General features: G+C 34.8%; 2 protein-coding genes across 5 annotated transcripts in view; one reads left to right on the top strand and one right to left on the bottom strand.

The window, feature by feature from the left end:
• Window positions 1–19,628, bottom strand: part of LOC145668536 (calcitonin gene-related peptide type 1 receptor-like) — a 1,245,332-nt gene that overhangs the window by 939,328 nt on the left and 286,376 nt on the right. The gene's annotated exons all lie outside the window — the stretch shown is intronic.
• LOC145668534 (uncharacterized) lies at window positions 1,471–17,895 on the top strand. 3 transcript variants are annotated; one of them, XR_014128032.1, is made up of 6 exons: window positions 1,515–1,551; window positions 7,091–7,224; window positions 8,303–8,551; window positions 9,035–9,454; window positions 12,220–12,404; window positions 13,828–17,895. XR_014128032.1 is itself a non-coding variant. In XM_081736518.1 (4 exons), the coding sequence occupies exons 2-4, from the start codon at window positions 7,114–7,116 to the stop codon at window positions 9,176–9,178; spliced, it is 504 nt and encodes a 167-aa protein (XP_081592644.1). In that variant the 5' UTR covers window positions 1,515–1,551; window positions 7,091–7,113; the 3' UTR covers window positions 9,179–10,399. The 3 variants fall into 3 exon arrangements, 1 of the variants encoding a protein (XP_081592644.1); XR_014128033.1 differs by lacking the exon at window positions 7,091–7,224 and having other exon boundaries at window positions 1,471–1,551; XM_081736518.1 differs by lacking the exons at window positions 12,220–12,404; window positions 13,828–17,895 and having other exon boundaries at window positions 9,035–10,399.

Here is a 19,628-nt window from a genome sequence, read left to right as displayed (position 1 = left end):
ATAATACGGAGTACAATATTAGGGAAATTCACCACATTCCCATAGAGTATTTCAAACACAAAGAGCCATATATATATCATTGTGAGTGTTAAAGCACATGAATTAACAAGTCCCAAAATAAATTTCTTGAGTTGTCAAGTACGTGATTTAAATAATAAATAAATTCTTGAAACACCCGCTACAATTAGTTATTTATTACAGTTTTGATATGAAAACTAGTCTTGCCCTTATTATAAGCGTGTTTTATCGTTAAAGGTGGAAAGGTGCAGATATTTAATTATTTAATATTGAAGGAAAAAACAAGAAAGAGGCTTGTTTTATGGATTGCAACTTCATATTGAATCTTGTAACAATCTTTATTGCCACACTGAGAGAAATGCATACTCCAGTCGGCATGTAAATGCTGTTTTAACCAGTTTACGCGCGTCACCTCATTAAGTAATGTTGTTTCATCCGTAGTACTGTCTACACCACCGTCCAGCGAAAATTTTGTATTGTGGGACCACCATTTCAAATCTAGAATTAACGCCATACCCATTCCGACGGTGGGAACTTACGTATATAATGTTGTGACCACCTTCCTACGGCTGTTCCCTCCTGATTCTTTCTAAATCTGTGACTCCCTACATTACGAGAGTAATATGACGTCATATCATTCTGTGAGAAGGAGAGAGAGGAAAGATGTTTTTAACACGAAATCAATCATGTGAATAAAATTATCCAATCACAGCCAGTCTAGTTCTTCTGCGACGAAAATGTGTGGAAAAGAGGGCAGTGATGCCAATTCGGGGGAGAAGTTGCTAAATCTAGGGGGTTCAACTTTCAGGATAGCGACAAAAATATCTTTTTCGATTAGCGACTGTTTTGGTGATTTTTGAATGAGAATTTGGCGACTTACGTACAAAACTAGCGACTTTTGTGATACCAACAACTTGTCCTATAATGAAGTACTATTAGTCGAATCAGCTTAGATATATGTTTGTTTTCCTTTTGTTTATTTAAATTAGCGTAAGCACTGATGAGCTGGGAAAGTATATAGCATGTGTCTCCATATGTTCGTTACGATTGCTGTTATCTCTTGTCCGCTAACGGAGACCAATTCCAATTTATAATGTCCTTGCTGAACTGAAATTGATCATAAATTAAAAAATACATATAACGTTCTAAAAATGAAATTATTCTTAGTTACATATGATTCTTTCAATCTGAATTGACCACAAATTTAAAACATACACACACACACACACACACACATATATATATATATATATATATATATATATATATATATATATATATATATATATATATATATATATATATATATAGTGAGGGAGAGAGAGATAGAGAGAGAGTTCCATTAATAATTTTGTTGCGACTTTTCACCCGAAATTGGAGTCATTGCATCTCCCATTTAGCGACTTCTTGTGTCAACTTGTTGGCAACACTTAAAGAGGGAAACAACTAGCTATTAACGTGGTTGCTAAGGAAGCTAGGACATTAATTTTATTAAGAAACAAGAACCATACGTTGAAGGTAATGGATGAAGAAGTAAGTATACTACTCCAGCAATGGAACCTTACAAAGTTGGTTCCAAACTTTCAATTTAACTTAAATATTAATTTGATATTGTGTATTTACTACTTCCGAAAAGAAGTTTAAAGCTCGTCACACTTATACATTGAACGTTATTCAAAGGTGCGGCGAGATGGGGAATATTGTTAACAAAGTATAAAAGTGGCGTCGATAGCGTTTAAATATTGGAGGGCACATGCTACATTCTATATGCGCAAGTAACTTTTAGCTGCATACTGAGATTTATTTTAGTTTATGTTGATTGAGCAAATTTAGTGAATGAGTTATCTAATGCAGAGCTATTGTCAATTAATTATACGAATATGAATTTTATGCATTTCAATCAGGGAACGTTCTAGAACACAGGTCGCCCTATATAGATTAGTAGCTAGGTTGATTCCTTCCTGTAGCAAAGTTTAATATTTAATTTACATAGTATTGCCGAGCGAGCGTTAGCGAGTGAAGGCAGGTTAGAGCCCCGCAGGGCACGTTGCTTTCTGTCTTTATTACAGCTAAATGAGAAGGGGGACCTGTGTTCTAGAACCTTGCCTTTCAGTCATCAGAGTAGTTAATTTTGTTTACACCTTAAAACCGTAGGCCTACTGCTTAGTATTTCGGTACAGCTACACCTATGCCAGGAAACAATTTCTGAGGCACTACAAGTAGGTTTCATAATTAAATAAATCTATGTAATAGGGAAACATGATCATTTCCAAGACACATCAGTTTGCACCATGTTATCAATCTGTACGGATTTATTTGGGCATGCGCCAATGTAAGAACAGTCCAGAATGTAGGGAATCGTTTCAAGTAAGAAAAGAGATAAATGCAATCTTAATTTGATGGAGTATTCTTAATCTGCACCAGCATTTAAACTGAAGGTGAAATACAGAATAGGGCATTTGTGCCGTATCGTAGGACCACTTTGAAAACGAAAAAAAAAAAAATGTACCGCATTCACCTATATTTTGTTGGGTTGCATAAAGTTACGTCACTTTACGTTAGGGACATAGTAACTAAAACGCAAAAACAGGGGGTTAAGTTCCAGAGTTGGGCGTCCGTTTGCAGCAAAATTTTTAAAATTTGCAGGAAGGATATGGATAATTTGATCGTTTGTGTGCTTGATAATATATAAGAGTCTCGAAAGATCTGGTTATTTGTTATATATAAGCGGTTATAAACATGGGACTATACGGCGAGCGGAGGAAACTATTTGGCGCAAGGTAACTGAACAGTTGCATTGTGGGAAAGAAACGAGCATTTATGTTATCAAAATGGCGAGTGTACAAGGGCAATGAACTAACAGTTTAAACATTTATGAAGCAATACGTTGATAACGAGCAAAATCTTTTAAAAGTTTGTGAAGAGCACGGATTAATGAACCTAATAACAAATTGCAGAAAGTGTGGAAAAGAGATAACAGCGAAAAAACGTGGCGAAAGCGGACGCCCAATTTCGGAATAAATGCCGAAACAGAAACCAACCTGTGCTAGGTGGCCACTAAAAAGCACAAATGCTATTTAGCCGAGTCATGGCAGGAAGGCCGAGGGGAGCGAGGGGGTACATCCGAAAGGTGCAGGCGCATCATCGACGGTGGGTGTATGCATTAGCGAGAATGGTTACAAATATCTGGGTTTTGGCGATCGTAAAAATTACAAGAGCACTTGTCATCGTTTCACACTTGCAACGCTTCACTTGTTAACATACAATATAGCTTCTGTACACTATGCAGAAATAGATTCCCGTTCAGTTAGAAGTCACTTACCTTCAAAACTCAGGCTTGTAAACTTTTCCAATTTCAAGAAGAAAATTGTGTACAACAGTTTCCTGGGGTTTCCTTTCCTTAAATAAATACTTCGCTAAATAGCCCTCGAAATGCTCTTCCTTCTTCCCCAACGTCATGTCTTTCACGCTACTATATCATAAGAAATGTACCTCTCCGCGAAAAAGTCCTTCCGCCTCCACATACAGTACTGCTTACAACATCAAAAACAGCCAACAAAGACAACGTTCTTCACTTTTACTATTTCACTTACCTGACTTTCACTCATTCCTCCTCACAAACTTAAATAAATTCTCCAGTTGACCCGGTAAATTTCGTAAAATTGGTTCGGCAATACGGCACTTAACCCCAGAATAGTCTCAAATAAAAGTACCACACTAAGGAATTTTTGATGTGCATTGCCCTATCCGTCTCACTTGCGTTATTACCGTTGTAAAGACCTCCAGAATTGGGAAAAACACAATAAATGTATAATTAATATTAATGCAAATACTCAGGGCTGCGGTGACACTTCTAATGGGTCCCATATTCGATTTCAGTTTCTTTCAAGTGTTTTTTTTTTTTAGTAGACAAACACCGTGAACGTGCATTTCCTCGTGATTGTCCCATTTTACTTAGTTAAAAACTCTATTTTATTTACTCAACTATATACTTTTGATGTATGGTTAATGAAAGGTCATCATTTGTCCCGGAAATTCCGGGACTGTCACGGAATCGAGATCTGCGTCCCGAAAATGTTTCTCGGGACGCTTAAATGTCCCTGCTTTCAGCGAAGAAGAAAGGAAGGAAATATCATATTTTTTTTCATAAGATTAGGTATATAATTATTCTCTTCAACTTCTGAGTATGGCAGTTCAAAAGTTGAAAAATTGAAGAAAGAATAAAAGACTTGAATACATAAATCATGGATTTAATTAAGTTAAAAAAAAAAACGAAAGAAGTTCTTCAAGATAACAAACGCCGCCAGAACATATTGTCAATGAATTAACAGTTCTTAAAAAAAAAAAAAAAACGAACAGACAAAACGTGTTAAAGGAAACATCATATCTTGAAGAGCTAAAACAGGCTCTGAAAGCCTCGAAACGTAATAGATCCTGAGAAAAAGAAATTGCTTACCAGGGGAGAAGGGATAAATCATCTGCTTTCGTTTGCTTAACTAGAGAAGAGAAGGTCTACTAAAATGACCAAAACTGTGATTACGCAATACCTGAACAACTCTATCTAATGGAAGGAAGGAAGTTAGTATATAACACATCTTTTCATTTTAAGCATTTAGTAGCGTCCCGGATCTTCATTTTTTAAATATGGCAATCCTACAACCCTTCTGGGTTGAACGAAAAACTAATGAGTAGGTGTTAGAATTAGTATGGGAGAAAGAAAAAAAAATTAGATGTAATTAAGAGGAGGAAGAGGAACTGGTTGGGACATTGACTGAGAAGGAACTGTATTATGAGGGACGTGCTAGAGGGTATGGTGGAAGGAAAGAAAGAGGAAGTGAGGAGGATATCGTTGATGGACGATATCAAAACAGAAAATTGTTACGCCAAGGCAGAGACTAGCTGAGGACCGTGGTGCATGGGAGCTTCTCAGTTGCAGCAAGTGACCTCCCAATAAGGGTTGTGAGGTTAAAGTTGATGGGTGCTCAATATTAATTAAATATAATCAATATTATGTAGCCTAGTTTCTATAGCAAAGGTGAATTTCTGAAAGGAGCTGTGGCAGGGTTGGCTGGTTAAAAAAAAAAAAAAAAAGAAAAGAAAAGAAAACTGGTTTAAACCAGAAAACGAAAAATGTTCATAAAAGTGTAAGTGTTCGTAAAATCTTGATGAACTCATATTTGTGGGTTATCACGTTTCACTCCCTTATATTATTCGTATTATATTTAGATCCAAATTCCCCATTCATTACTCAAAGAGATTACACTACAAAAGCAACTTCTTTTTTGTATAAGTTTATGAATGTTTCTTTTGTGATTTTTTATAGTTTGTTATTATTGTTATGCAATTGGAATCAAAAGCTTAAATATTGTTTCGTTTTAATAATGTGTACTATTGATCGAAATGCTGTACTTTTTGGGGGGGGTCATACAAACTCCACGAGAGACATTTATTGAAATCAGAAGTATCTTTGGTATCTATTTATGTATAAGTGGGTCAGAGCCAATTCGTATCTTTATTCACTTCTCTTACTGATATGCAAATTAAGTTGTTATATTTCTTTAACTTGGACTAATAAAAGTCGTAGTGAACTAACCTCGACTAAATTAGTTATGTACTCTGCAGTATTTTGAAATTATCCGTATGTAATTCTGTATAATGGTTTCACTTGTGCAACTGTTTATCTTTTTCTCCTTCTGAAATGACTCTTGATAATTATATTAACAAGTATGTAAAGATCAGTACAATGCATTTTTATCAGGAGTCCGTGAGTGAGTGGTAGAGTATCGCATTTGTGGCTATAATTATTCTCGGTTTCGAGTTTAAATGGAGGATAATTTCTCTTGGATGTAAGCCGAGTAGCAGTTTAGATTCCGCTTGAAGCTTATGTGACCCCTTCCGACATAACCCGTTGTTGCATAATAACTCCAAGGCGAAACAAACTTATTTCTCTCCACATGTGATATAAATATATAGTGCTAATTATTTAAACCATAAAATCCTTGTTTAAACAAACAAAAAAAAAAAGTTTGTGTTTTTTTCAATGAAAAAAAAAAGGTTTTTGCCCACCCTCGTTGTCAGTGTTAATCATGAATTCTCACAAATTGCTGTTGTGAGAGTTTATTTTAGCGTCCGTTTCATCACCAATACTATGTAAGAAGTGGAGCTACGCTACAACGTGCCCGCCCGCAATCGTATCCGAGTCTCGCGCCGAAGAGACGATACGTGGAAGCACTAAATCAGTCTCCTATGATGTACTAGTATATAAACAATCTCGTCTTTTAAATGCCGTTTTATTTTTAATTGTTTAACGAAAATAATTGTATTTGCAATATATTATTTTAAAAACTTTCATTTATTATAAGTATTAAACATGTTTCATAGAAACATAATAGATGAACTTCCTTTGGAGGTTCCAGGTCCATTTTCCCTCTGTGGCTACACCCCTGACAATACATCCTATGCCCTGTCGCGTTAGATCGTTATTTAATGCTGCGAATAATTAAATTACGGCTTCTAATGCTTGAACAAATGTTAAGGTAGAATTCTCTAACAGTTTCCGTTTGAATAATTTTTAGCAAAAATGTAACCACACAAGTAGCAAATATTCAACATTTAGACAGCTGATCAAGTGGTTAGCTCGCGCACTTTTGGTGCACGGGGTCTTGGGTTCGATGTCCAATGCAGACCCACTTCTTACACAGCCTTGGTTTGAAAGGGGACGCCGAACTTCAATAAATAATGACAACAGCTTGCAGCTTTTATAAAATTTAATAAAAATTGCAAATAGCATTGTTTTCGTCCAATTCCAGCATGTAGCCTAATTACTTATTGCAGTAAAATATTATTTGATCCATTTAAACTAAACATACAGCAGTTAGTGTTTGCTGGTAATTTGTTTACTTTCGTCCCGTGAGATATTTTATGTAGAACTTCCCTCGAAGGAAAAAAAGATGAAGAAATTGCTCTGATTGCTCATAAGTCTTGATTATCATAAGAACACTTTCATCAACTCATTGCTGTGTGTAAATAATTATTAGCACAAGTTATAACATTCTTTTTTTTTCTATATAAGAAAACTGTATTGATATAACAGCCATGCGTTTCCTGAATGAAAGGGACATGGAGCAGCTTATTCCACAGATCGGCCTCCGTGCTAAATTCTGGGAGAACTGGACTGTTTGGTCTCAAGCTGTCGACACTCAAAATGTAAGAGCATTTCCAAATAATACTTATGAGTTGACACAGTACTTGTACAAAGAAATTTGGTACGAAAACGTTTAGTGTGGAAAAAGTAGTTTATAGAACAAGAATATATTATAACATTCTTCTTGCATAATGTACGTTGTGCGAATAGTTGATCATGAGCATATACTTTGTACTAAGCACCCATTGAAAATGTATAATTACCTGCGAAGAATATACAAGTCACATCTTTGTGTTAAACAGGGAGATGGGGTTCTGTAGGAGATAGTGTTGTATTGTTACATTCTTATGGTTTTGTTTTACAATGTGCAACAACAATCAACTATTGTCAAGACTTCCAGTTTAATTGTAATTTTGGCCATTTTTTTTTTAAATCTCATACTTAGTGCTAAGCTTATATGAGGAATACTTTTTTTTTAGTTGAATATACGTGAAATGTTATATAATGAATAATATATTAACTGCTTCAAAGGTGAGTTTCGTTGAATTTTCTGCCTATTGCATTACGGTGTCTTTAGCTACGCACAATGCTGGGTCGCTCCGTGTTGTCAGATCCGAGTATTTTTTCTTCTTTTTTTTCGTTAGTTGCCTTCTGATGTCCCACACAGAGACTTTTCCTTTATTGATGCCTTGGGAAAGACAGAGAATGCAGTCAGTAAATACTTGCTTTTATTAATAGGTTTGAAATTTTAAGTACGTAGTATAACCACCCTTAGTTAGGTGATGAAGTCCAATCTCTTCGGACCGAAACTTGTAAATCACAAAGTAGTAGCCTAGAGGATGGTTACACCAATTTAGCTCAAGATACTAATTTCCTAGAATTTTACTGTTTCATATCGTCTTTTTATAAAGTTTGTTTCTCATTTTTACTGTAAAATACTCAGCTTTTCGTGAAGCTTTTCTAATCACTCATCGATTTTTTTTTCTCCGGACAGTGACAATTCGTATTTAATTGTTGTGGCTTGCATACGCTTTCCTGTAACTTTTAAAAAGTTTATTATTAGTGTATTAAGTTTGCTTCTGAATAATGATTCTCAACCGTACTTTCCAGTATGTATGTATTTAATATGTTTATTTGTAGGTTAATCCTTCCTTTGAACCGGAGTTTGAAGATTCCATACTGGACATATCTACGAGTGTATTAAAAGCAACAGGTGCAGAAGAAGTATTTTTACAGCGTCGAACGAACACAGCAAAAACTTTACCGGACACTTCGGAACCAATTGTTGGACGAGAAGAATTAGCAACTTCAAATCAGCAAATTCAGCTTTATGAACCACTGTGTGCAAGGAAAGATTTTGAAGTAAACAGGGAACAGGATGATAATTTTGTAAGTTATTGATATAATGAACTTTTTATTTTATATTTGTACGTATAGCTGGGCTCACTTTACGGAGCAGCGTACTTCCAGACGCTTCGTAATGCACTGCTAAACGAGGCCACTTCGAAACCATAGATGTGAGAAATAACCAAGTTCTCAATGACAATTCGTTATTTTTTAAAAAAAAGGTACCTTTCACTCTGTTCACATACATAGTCCCAGTTTCATTGTTCTCAATTTTATCATACCATGTTTATTTTACTGTGAACAATTCCTTGTATATTCAGTCACTGTTCATACAAAAGTATTTCGACAAATTAAGTAGCAGCATTTCCACTATGCTTCCTTGAAGATTTTAAATTACCTTTCGCTCTTTATACATTACCTTTGTTCAAGCTTGTATCTGTTTTCTCGAATATTAACTCTCTTCTATTAAGCATGAACATTAGATCATCCAATATGCAATATATGTTTCGGTGATTTATATTACAGGTTCTCAAAGTACTACAGAGCTCCATGGATGGGAAAGGTCTTATTGCAGCAGGAAATACAACCGGCGGACTCTTAACACAGAGGCAGAGAAAAGAGCTTGGTGGAATAATAATCAGAGCGATCTTAGGTTATAGACATCCTTAAAAGTTCACGCAGAAACCTTTACTAAGTTAGCTCTTGAAATAAGAAAAATATTTCCGAAGGAGCTTCCAGCTATTTACTTCACTTCTTCATTAAGTGCTATCCCTTACCGAAAGAAACGGAACGCTGGTGGCATCTTGTATGAAGCTTATATATCAAGGCGCAGAAGATTCCGCAAACTTGGGGAGCTTCCTGGATTCAGTAGGTCAAGAAACTCAAGACCCTCATCACCAGCAACACTAACAGATTCCAGCTGTACTGAAGATGATACTGAAGTCGGTAAGTATTTTTTCAGTTGCCAAATATTTTGAAAGTGCTAGGATCTATTGTATAATATATTTACTTTATCTGCTAAATATTTTAAAGCACTTAAGCCTTAAAGAAAAGGTTCACTCTGGTGAATGGAATCTTTTATCAGCTTACAAGACAAGATATCGTTTTTGTGATAGTGACTTTATCTCCCAAGCGAAGTGCATATAATTAATTATCAATAATTAAGTTTAACGGCCCACAGTTATACCCTTTTAGCAAAAGGAGCTGGATGGTTAATGAAAGTGAATGATGGTGGAATTAAGTTTTATGTGGTCTGCCAACGGAGATCGAACTCGGGACCATGCGCACTAAAGGCATATGTGCTAGCCACTAGAGCAGCTGGAGACACAAGAAAAGTGCAACCCGCGAATTGATGTATGGGTATTGCTGTATTAGGACTAAATTTTCACATTTTTGCTATGTTCTTTTCACGTCCAAATCCTGCTAATTGCATTTGTTTCCGAATGACTCATGTAAACACTAAAATTTTCCCGTTATTCCATTTCTGAGAACTATTAGTAAGATCTGACAAAAAACACACACTATACAAGTGTAAATAAGTAATTTTAATAACGTGTAGGTGCTCTAGGTTGAATATTTAACGAAGAAAAAGAAACCTACCTTGCATCTCGTGCTTTTTATCCTGGTTAATATTTCATTTCTTCAATATTGCCTCCCGAGCTGGAGCCTTGGTCTGAAATCCTCCTACTATATACTAGAATTTGTATTATATTTTTATTTATTTACATGCTATTTTATTGTTATTATTCTTTTATTTATTTATTTTTGTTTTTAAATCCTGTAATACTAAACACACCACATGTCCCCAAAGCACTGAATATTCTTTCACCGTAACAGCTCGAACTGTGTCTTTTCGTTCTGGTGAGGTGAACGTATTGTTGTCATTGTTAAAACAAGCTTGTATTTAGGAGAACAGGCTGAAATAGATTATACTCACCTTACATCCTTGTGTGTAAATGAACAAGAGAAACAAGTGAAAGAAGTGTAAATTATTAAAACAAAACAAAATATTTTCTTTAATACGTTTTACATCTCCAAAACGAAAGGATATAATTCGAACTTTAAGGTGAAAGAATGTGTTTTGTTTTGAGGACACGTCGAGTGTTTCATATTACAAAACTTAAAAATCACAGTGTCTTCTAGTTCGTAGTAGGAATGTTCGAGACCAAGGGAGAAGCGCAGGCAGAAATATTAAAGAAAGAATTAATAAGGATAATAAAGCACTGGATGTAATGTGAGTTTCTTTCAGAAGTACTTTTATTACTTAGTATAGTCTAAGCATCGGGGCTAAAAAATTGAGGTCTAAGGGCAAATCATGTAACAATTTGGCATCCGATATTTTTTTGAATATATACCCATCACTGATCACAAAAACACCAGAGCCAGATGCCAGAAAGCCGAAATTTTAGCCATTTGTATTATTCACTATATCTTCGTAACTATTGAAGCTAAAGCATACAAAGTTTTTTCATTTTGTTTGCGTAATTGTCTTCAAATTAATTTCAGTGCATTTTTGAGCTAAATATAATGGTTTTCTTGTTATTTTTACTTAGTATTGGTTGCGTGTGAAGTCAGTTTTTAGCCACAGATTATTTACAAGATCGAATTTGGAAAAATGTCTTCTAAACGTTTTTCGCCATTTTATGCTCTTCCAAAAAATGCATGCTTATATTAGTGTAGGACTAATAGTGCCTGAGTTAAAGCGACTTTATTCTGTCGTGTGTGAAACTGATCACGGCGCGGCCCAAGAGTTACCTTCCCACAAGCGGTATATATCAGCAGCTGATAATGATTAATATATATATATAATCTTGTCTGCCTGTAAGTCTATAATCCTGATAATTAAGTCTGTGTATAAACTAATTACAGTTATCCAGTTTTAATGAATTGAGGGGCTTTTTCCAAAATAACCCTTGTTAAAATACAAAATTTCTCTGAAGAATAAAAAGAGAGCTTTCTCTAGTATACAGTATGAGAAACTCTGCAAATCTGTTTCTTTATACGTGTCTCTGATACATTGTAAAACATGCGGCTTTCTTTTCAATTTTCTGAAAAAAATCTTGTTTCAACAAGGGTTGCTTTTGCCACAAGTCCTTCGATTTATTTACTACAATCAATACTAAGCGAAATAGAGCAGGAACCAGATTTCAAAATTGCCTTCAAGAGAGAATCATGAACAATTTGCCATCCACGTTTTTTTATACATTACCACCGTTTCCTCTTAATACTTACTGTAAAGGTCAGAAAAAAATACGATATGCCTAACACATTTTATAAATGATCAGTTTTTAAACTAAAATCTTATTTACAGAAGAAGCACTTACCTATTATTAAAATTGTATACAGTTGTTATAATAAAATAAATCTATAATAAGAAACGTAATAGAAGGAATTCATATACATAAGAAATGTCTATACCTTAGAACATTTTTTTTTTGTTATTTTTAGAGTTAGTTCTTAATAATGTTATGCCACTCTTATATAACGGTAACCAAGAAAGTTCTCTCGCTTTTCCACCCACATTTTCGAACATCGATATGTCACCTTAGACGTACGTGGAAGATCAAAAATAGTTCCCATCAACATCGACGACTTCTGCCAACGATTTTTTTTTACATATCTGGACTCTAGTACTTTTATAGAATATAAAATATTAAAAAGCATTAAAATCAGATACCTGAAACGTCACCTCAATATTTACTTTCTTTCAGTTGCTTCATCTGTGGCTGAACACCTGCAGTGGCTGAGTAATACAATCCATCCATGGTCCCTCGTCGAGCTGTATTGGAAGAAAACCGTAGACTCTCGGCTAAAATATTTAGAAGATACTGAAGTTACTCTTAGCGAGTATTTCAATAAATACCCAGCCTTGAAGCAACAACAGGGATATCAACTGGTAAGTGGTGTAGGGGGATATGTTAGTGCATTGGTTATTTTTTCACAATATTCGAATCAAATGCTAAATACGAATACTTTTTATCGTTTCTTATGAATCTTAGCCCTCACAAGCAGCAGCTTCAGTTTTGACGAATAATTGTCTCATAGATACGAAATTCAATTGTATGCTTTTTCTTGTAAGAGAAAACTACAAAATATTGCATTACAAAAAGTGTAAGATCAAATTTGAGAGCAAACAAGTTTTATATTTCATTCTATTAAGTTTCTTTTTTTCTTTTCTTTTTTTATCTTTTTTTTTTTTTTTTTTTTTTTGTATATGTGAAAGCTGGTTTAGATGTTTCTCTTGAGTAAGTCGTTATCTTTTTCTTTCTCAAGAAGCAAGTCAGAAACTTTGTAGTGTGTAAGTTGGAGTATATTTTATATAGCTTCAAGGGTTAAATTATATCAGTTGTCCTGTGTCTTCGCAGGTAAGAATTTTGGAAATAAACGTAATATTTGTATATTTCTCCATTCTTCAATTTAAAGCTAACGAGGGTACCTACTTAAATATGTTCACAATTCACAAACTGAGATTGTCAGCTATACGGTCCGTCATGATTTATAATACTTTAGTGCCATTCGCTAACGTTCCTAGAAACATTTCTGTTTCCTAGATGATACAATAAAGTGTGATGCAGGGGGAAGTGTAGGTGATCATCAGCAGCACCTTAATATATACAACCATTTTGTAGTGCGTTTGGATTTGATAAGACCTCATATTCTATGCCTGGCCTGAAACCCAGAACTACCGTATCTCGTGGGAACATGAAAACAATTATAAACCAAACAGTCAAACTTAGTTGAAGTTCGCCAGTAAGTTTATCTACCACTAAAATCCCATCAAAATCTGCTTAATGTTTTTCGAGTAATTGACGAAAGAACATAAATTCTAAAAATTGTTTCTTTGCCTGATCAACTATCGTGACAATCTATTTCCTATATATGAAATTTTGTAACAAATTTAGGGACGCACATGACTTTTGAATTATTTCATAATATGTGTAGCTTAAATGTCTTAAATCACTGATGACCTAATGGCGGCTCGCTGGCTAATCAGATCCGCGAATAAAAATGAACAATATATATATATATATATATGATAGGTTTATGTTTCAACTGCATGAATACTAGCAAGAATATAGCAGATTACCTTAATTTACCTAAAGCGCGATTTGATTTTTAACTGTGAAAAACAAATCTTTATCCTTCTGGTTTCCAAACCTATTCTCCATGGTGAGGTCATTAATACCTGACTGGTTTGAGAAAAGGCACTTTTATATAGTTACTCCCAAATGTTAATAATTCAGTAGTTTCTATGTAATAGGCTATATATGACAGAGATATTAATAGGTTTCTGACATCAACACTGCTTTTTATTTCAGTTACTTACCGATTTTGACTACAAGGAACCTGGAAAAAACTATTCACAGTTTAGTGGCATCCTTAGGGTCCGTGACAAAATAATAAAAATAGCAAATGAGAAGCAGAAAAACTCCAGAGAATAACAAGTGAGAAGCAGAAAGACTCCGCCTCAGTTTTTCAGAATTTCTTATGTATGAATGATGTTTTAAAACCAATTTTGCGGAACCTGAAACGGCTACAAAATTGTACAGCTGGTATGGAAAACATAATACAAAGCAGAGTCTGGCTAGACATCATGGCCAAAACTGAAGAGCAGGATAGTTTAATGCTCCCGTTGATTTTTTTTTTATTATTATTATTATTATTCCGAGATAAGCAATCCTCTTGGTAGCCATGCTACCATCCATAAATTGGGTGCTGTTTATTTATCACTACCTTTTCTGCCTGGCCATTTGCTTTCACAATTGAATCACATATTTCTCTTAGCATTATTTCATGCATCAGACAGAGTACAGTTTGTTAATGACATAGTTTTTAAGCAAGTAAGTGAACAACTTAACTTCTTGCGTAATACTGGTATTAATGTATCCACAGATGTGCACACAGGTAATATAAGGTTTCATGTTTGTTTCTCAGGCGATAATCTTGGTCTAAACAGTATTTTGAGGTTTGTGGAAAGTTTTGTTGCAGACTGTTGGTGTCGAATATGTTCAGTAAATAAAAAACAGTTGCAGACCATGTGTTTTGAAAATCTGTTCTTCATAAGGACAATAGTAAATTATGAACATGCTGTATTGTTACAGAATAAATCAAAAACTGGTATAAAAGAAAGATGTGTCTTTCTTGATACATTGCATGGCTTTCAACTTTTTGACCACGTGTCTGTTGATATTCTTCACGATTATTTTGAAGGTTGCTGTCGCTATGTCATGCCATTTCTTGTTGAATTTTTACTAATTCGTTCTAAACTTACTTCACTTAACATTTTAGAAAGCAATTGAAAGCTTTTAATTATGGCCCGACTCAGGTTCAAAACCCACAAACTGTATTGTTGTTGATGGTTGCAATGTAAGAATTAAAACATCAGCTGCTGAGATGATGGTATTGATAAGACACTTGGGTCTGATAATTAGAGAGTATGTACCCACAGACTGTGAGGTGCGCGGGAGTTGTATTTATATGTAACGTAAAATTATGGATAGGCTACTTAATCGCCGAGTTTGTGTTGATTCCACAGAACAGTTGCAATTTATGATTACAGATTTTCTTTCTGCAAAGGTCTCTTGTAACCGACTGAATATATTTAAAACAATAGCATTAAGAAAACAGCTACTCCTCAATGATATTTTTATTGAAAACAAAACGTTGGATGCCTTTGCATGTGCAAAGAAAGTATCAGTTAGTAATTTAACTAATCACCTCCTGTGTGAGCGGTTTGATCTGCGGCAATCAAACTTGTTCGTAGTGAAGTGGATTAAAGTTAAGGGTCAGAGGTTACATATTTCTTCTGTTGTCACAGTAGATCTATGCATTGATACACTCCTGCTTTTGCACAAATTACTAAAATATTTGTTGCTGATGATGGATGAGTTTTTTTCTTATGTTCTCTGTTTCAAACAGTGGAATTGGACTTATTATTTTGCATATCATGTACATAGAACCAATGAGAGTGACTGGTTTCAACCCTCTGCTCTGTTTTCTTTAGTGCCGAATGCAATTACTATCATGTGCGACAGTAAGATATACATAACTGTCAGAATGCCCTTAGAATAGCTTGGCTAGCTTAGATTACATGGAGTTCCATCATTTTATATTTTATGTATTTATTTTTTATTTTGTTTATTTATTTATTTGTTGCTTGAGAAGTTAAAGGGAACTGTACTAGGTCTGATTTAATAGGTTTTGTCTTTCCTGTTTTATAGAAATTGTAAGAAGCTTCTTTCTCATGAGTATAAGGGATGAAAACAGACAAATATTGTTATGTCATGCTTATAAATGGCAATTATTTACTATTATTCCATTGTATGTGAAATCTATGAGCCACACAAGTCCCTCGTTAGATGATGTGGTAGAAAAGTATATGAGTGTGAACGTGGAACACTGTGTTGTGAATTTTTTTTTTTCTTGGGAAGTTAAAGGGAACTGTACTAGGTCTTATTTAATAGGTTTTGTCTTTCCTGTTTTATTGTAATTGTAAAAAGCTTCTTTCTCATGAGTATAAGAGATGCAAACACACAAATGTTGTTATGTCATGCTTATAAAAGGCAATTATTTACTATTATTCAATTATATGCAAAATCTATGAGTCACACAAATCACTTGTTAGATGATATGGTAGAAAAGTATGTGAGTGTTGACGTGGAACAGTGTGTTGTGAAATTTCTTTGATATGAAGACGAAAATTAGTAAAATATTCAGATGAGTCCAATCATCCGGCATTTTACAATTAGTGAGTACTACAATTCACTCTAAGAAGAGTTTCTGTTAGACCCTCCATTAGGGACTGTCATCCTCCCAATGCGACGAGTACACCTTTGACCGAGAGATATTTCAATGTTAATATATGAATAAAACATTTCGACACCCCTTCCAAGTAGTATTGGGCATAATCTCACTTGCCAAGTGCTAACAGAGACTGTGACTCTGAGCAACCTCGTTTGAGATTATCTTGTACTTATGTACACTATTCAAAGGTTAACTATTGACAGAATTACCTTAACAAGGAAAAAAACTCATCTTACATGTAGTACTTTATTGTATTTGTTAGTTCTTCATTTCGATATATCCGCCCGCGCTGGAGCCTTGGTCCCGCTCTCGAATACTCCTACTGCAAACAAGAATAAATTGAAAGTGTGTGAATTTCTTTTAAAGTTCTAAAATAAAACATTCCACATGTCCCCAAAACAATAAACGTTGCCACTTTAACTGCTTGAACTGTGTCCTTTTGTTCCGAAGATGTAAAACGTATCGAAGAAAATATTTCGTTTTTTAATAATTTACACTTCTCACTTTTCTTGTGTACACTACTTTGCTAAATGATTCAATTCCACTCTGTTCTCCAGAACACAAATTTATTTTTATAATGGAAATAATTTTAATACGTTTACATCTCCAAAACGAAAGGACACAGTTCGAGCTGTTAAGGTGAAAGAATTTTAGTGGTTTAGGGACATGCGGAGTATTTCGTATTACATGGCTTTAAAAATCACATTATGATATTTCTTTTAGTTTTTAATAGGAGTTTTCGAAAGCAAGGCCCCAGCGCAGGCAGATATATTGAAAGGGAGATTCAACAAAGATAATAAAGCACCACATGCAAGGTGTGTTTCTCTTTTTCTTTTTTTAAATATGCATCCTAGAATTTATACAGATTATTATATGGTTATCTTAACTCTATTCAGCTTGAAGTCATGTGTAAACTTCACTCGCGTTTATGTTATTCAAAAACATCAAATTCCACATATGCATTCGGACATGTCTATAGGTTATTTAACAAATGATACGCTTTGTCCAGCGTCTATAGCACACTATAAGTAATAGTAAGTGTGTACTGTCATGCTCATGAGAGAAAATAATACTTGGAATTGAACATCCCTCGTACTTAGTTAAGTGTCTATTTACACTTTATCGTAAAAGTTCATAATCTTTACATTATTCGTATTTCATAATTTTGTGTTGTATTTTTGTTTGTAATTTTGTTTACATTATTTGTTGTATTACATTTGTTGGAACAATTCTTGTACTCCCATATTGAAACGCAATTAATATTTTTTGAACGAGAATGGCAAGTTTTTGTATTTTTCAATTACCATACGTTTCATGTGTTGCATTTTTGTTATTTTGTAACAAAGTAATTTGCAATAATGCTTTAAAATTAGAAGTGAAGTAAAATATAGTAGTTCAGTACAATGTTTATTCTTTTCTCCTGAAGAATGTAACAATGTTTCATGTGTGAGAATGTGTAAAGTTATGTAAATTTTTCACCATAATACAAGACGTTTGTAAAATTTCAACTGGTGTTTTCTATTCATAATATGTGTTTCGCTTATAATTGTACAAAGAATTGGTTGTAGGTACCCACTTCTCTTTAAGTTATATTTTGTTCATGGACCGGTCATGAGGACGAACGATAGTCCATTCTCAGCAGGCAAAGCAGACAGTAGACCGTACCTCGTGCTCTGTCTGTCTGTCTGTGTGTTTAGGTAGAAAATTTTTCAAAACAAATAACTTTATTTCGGGGTAAGGCAAAAAGAAAAATCCAACAGAAATGTAAAAGTCCATACTTAAAATTCCCTCACTTTTCCAGGTAGGTGAGAATCCTGAAATTATAATAAACAATGCCAAAGCGTTAAGTTTGTCTTACTCCCACAGAAGTTTAAAATGTACGCTATTGAAAATAATTTATTTCATTATGGTATATAGTGAGGGATGCCTATCTTGTTACAGTAAAACGCTGGAAGAAAGAATTTAGATATGATCGCACAAGTATACAGGATGACTAAAGTTCGCCACTCAGTGTCTACAGACCTAGTTTGGCAACAAAATTAGCAGCTTAATGCTTGAAGATAGAAGTATGACTACTAATTCTTTAGCTAGAGAGGTGAAGGTGAGTAGCGGTCCGTTCACACCATGTTGAGTGAGACTCTGCACGTGAGGAAAGTGACGGAAAGGTGGGTTCCCCAATTGTTAATACTAGTGGCGTAAGCAGAAGCTCTTCAAGTTTCCTAGTTCATATAATTCAAAGTGCTGGTATCTCATATCTTAATATTATACCAGTTTGTGAATGTTTATTTTTTAATATTTTTTCTCAAGGGTGTTAAAAATCCAAACCCTCCCATGCGTACGTCACTGCTTGACACTTTTCCAATTGCGCTATGTGCAATGTTCACAAAGCATTCTGGACTCATACCACAAGGATGCTTTGGTAAACAGATTAGTGACCATGTATGAAGTTTTTGAAAGTGAAAGTCCCACAGTTGTGTCATGGTATTAACGGGCTGATCCATAGATGTGATAAGTATAAGGCAATACAACGTAAATATGTGGAGAAGGAAGTTTCCGTAGACCCAACTACAAATCCTTAGATCCATGGTAAAGGTAAGTACTTTGTTGGAAATTGGCAATTGATACAGCACAAACATGCAGGAATGTAAGGACCCTTTGCATTGTAGTACGAACAGATTTTTGGTTGGTGCAGCACGTACCGGTTGATTATGTAACTCGTAGTGCAGGGTAGAATTCTAAACCTGTAAAGTAAAAGCTGAAGTGTTAATCGGAGGAAGATCATTTTCAAGATTAACTCTTCAATCTTGACTTTACATGATATGCAACCCTGCATTACGCTTATATGTAGTCAGCAGGTACGTGCTGAATCAACGTAAAATCTGTTGGTCCGTACATTCTATGCATGGTATTGACTGCTAGAAAAGCAGGACGGCACAACATGCAGTACTGTGTTGGGAACACAGTACTGCATGTTGTGCCGTCATGCTTTTACTTGCGGAACACCCTTTCTATACGGGTGGCCCACACATTCACTACTTCAGTTACACCATGCTAGTTAGGGGACACACCAGTACAGCAAGATGTACCAACCTGCCAGTAATGGAGTTGATTCCTGCTTAACTTGTGGTGACCACTAATTGAAATTGAGTTACTTCTTTAAAGCAGTATGTACCTCCACTACATGAGGTTGGTAACGTACTGTCAGTAATGCAGTTCCGTCCTTCTCAGCTGTTGGTGACCACAATTCAACATTTCAGACTGTTGTTAACTCACGTAAAAACAGTTTGTGAATGACAGAAAAGCAGGAGGTAACCAC

Source organism: Thermobia domestica, chromosome 13 (genome assembly GCF_964235325.1).
Source record: "Thermobia domestica chromosome 13, izTheDome1.hap1.1, whole genome shotgun sequence".
Taxonomy (NCBI): domain Eukaryota; kingdom Metazoa; phylum Arthropoda; class Insecta; order Zygentoma; family Lepismatidae; genus Thermobia; species Thermobia domestica.
Note: the sequence above shows the minus strand (reverse complement) of the source record. Positions and strands in the feature narration are given on the sequence as shown.

Coding starts and splice junctions, on each gene's coding strand:
- LOC145668534 (XM_081736518.1), top strand. CDS start 7,114: ATGCGTTTCCTGAATGAAAGGGACATGGAGCAGCTTATTCCACAGATC. Junction 7,225..8,302: donor AAGCTGTCGACACTCAAAAT/GTAAGAGCATTT, acceptor GTTTATTTGTAG/GTTAATCCTTCCTTTGAACC. Junction 8,552..9,034: donor GGGAACAGGATGATAATTTT/GTAAGTTATTGA, acceptor TTTATATTACAG/GTTCTCAAAGTACTACAGAG.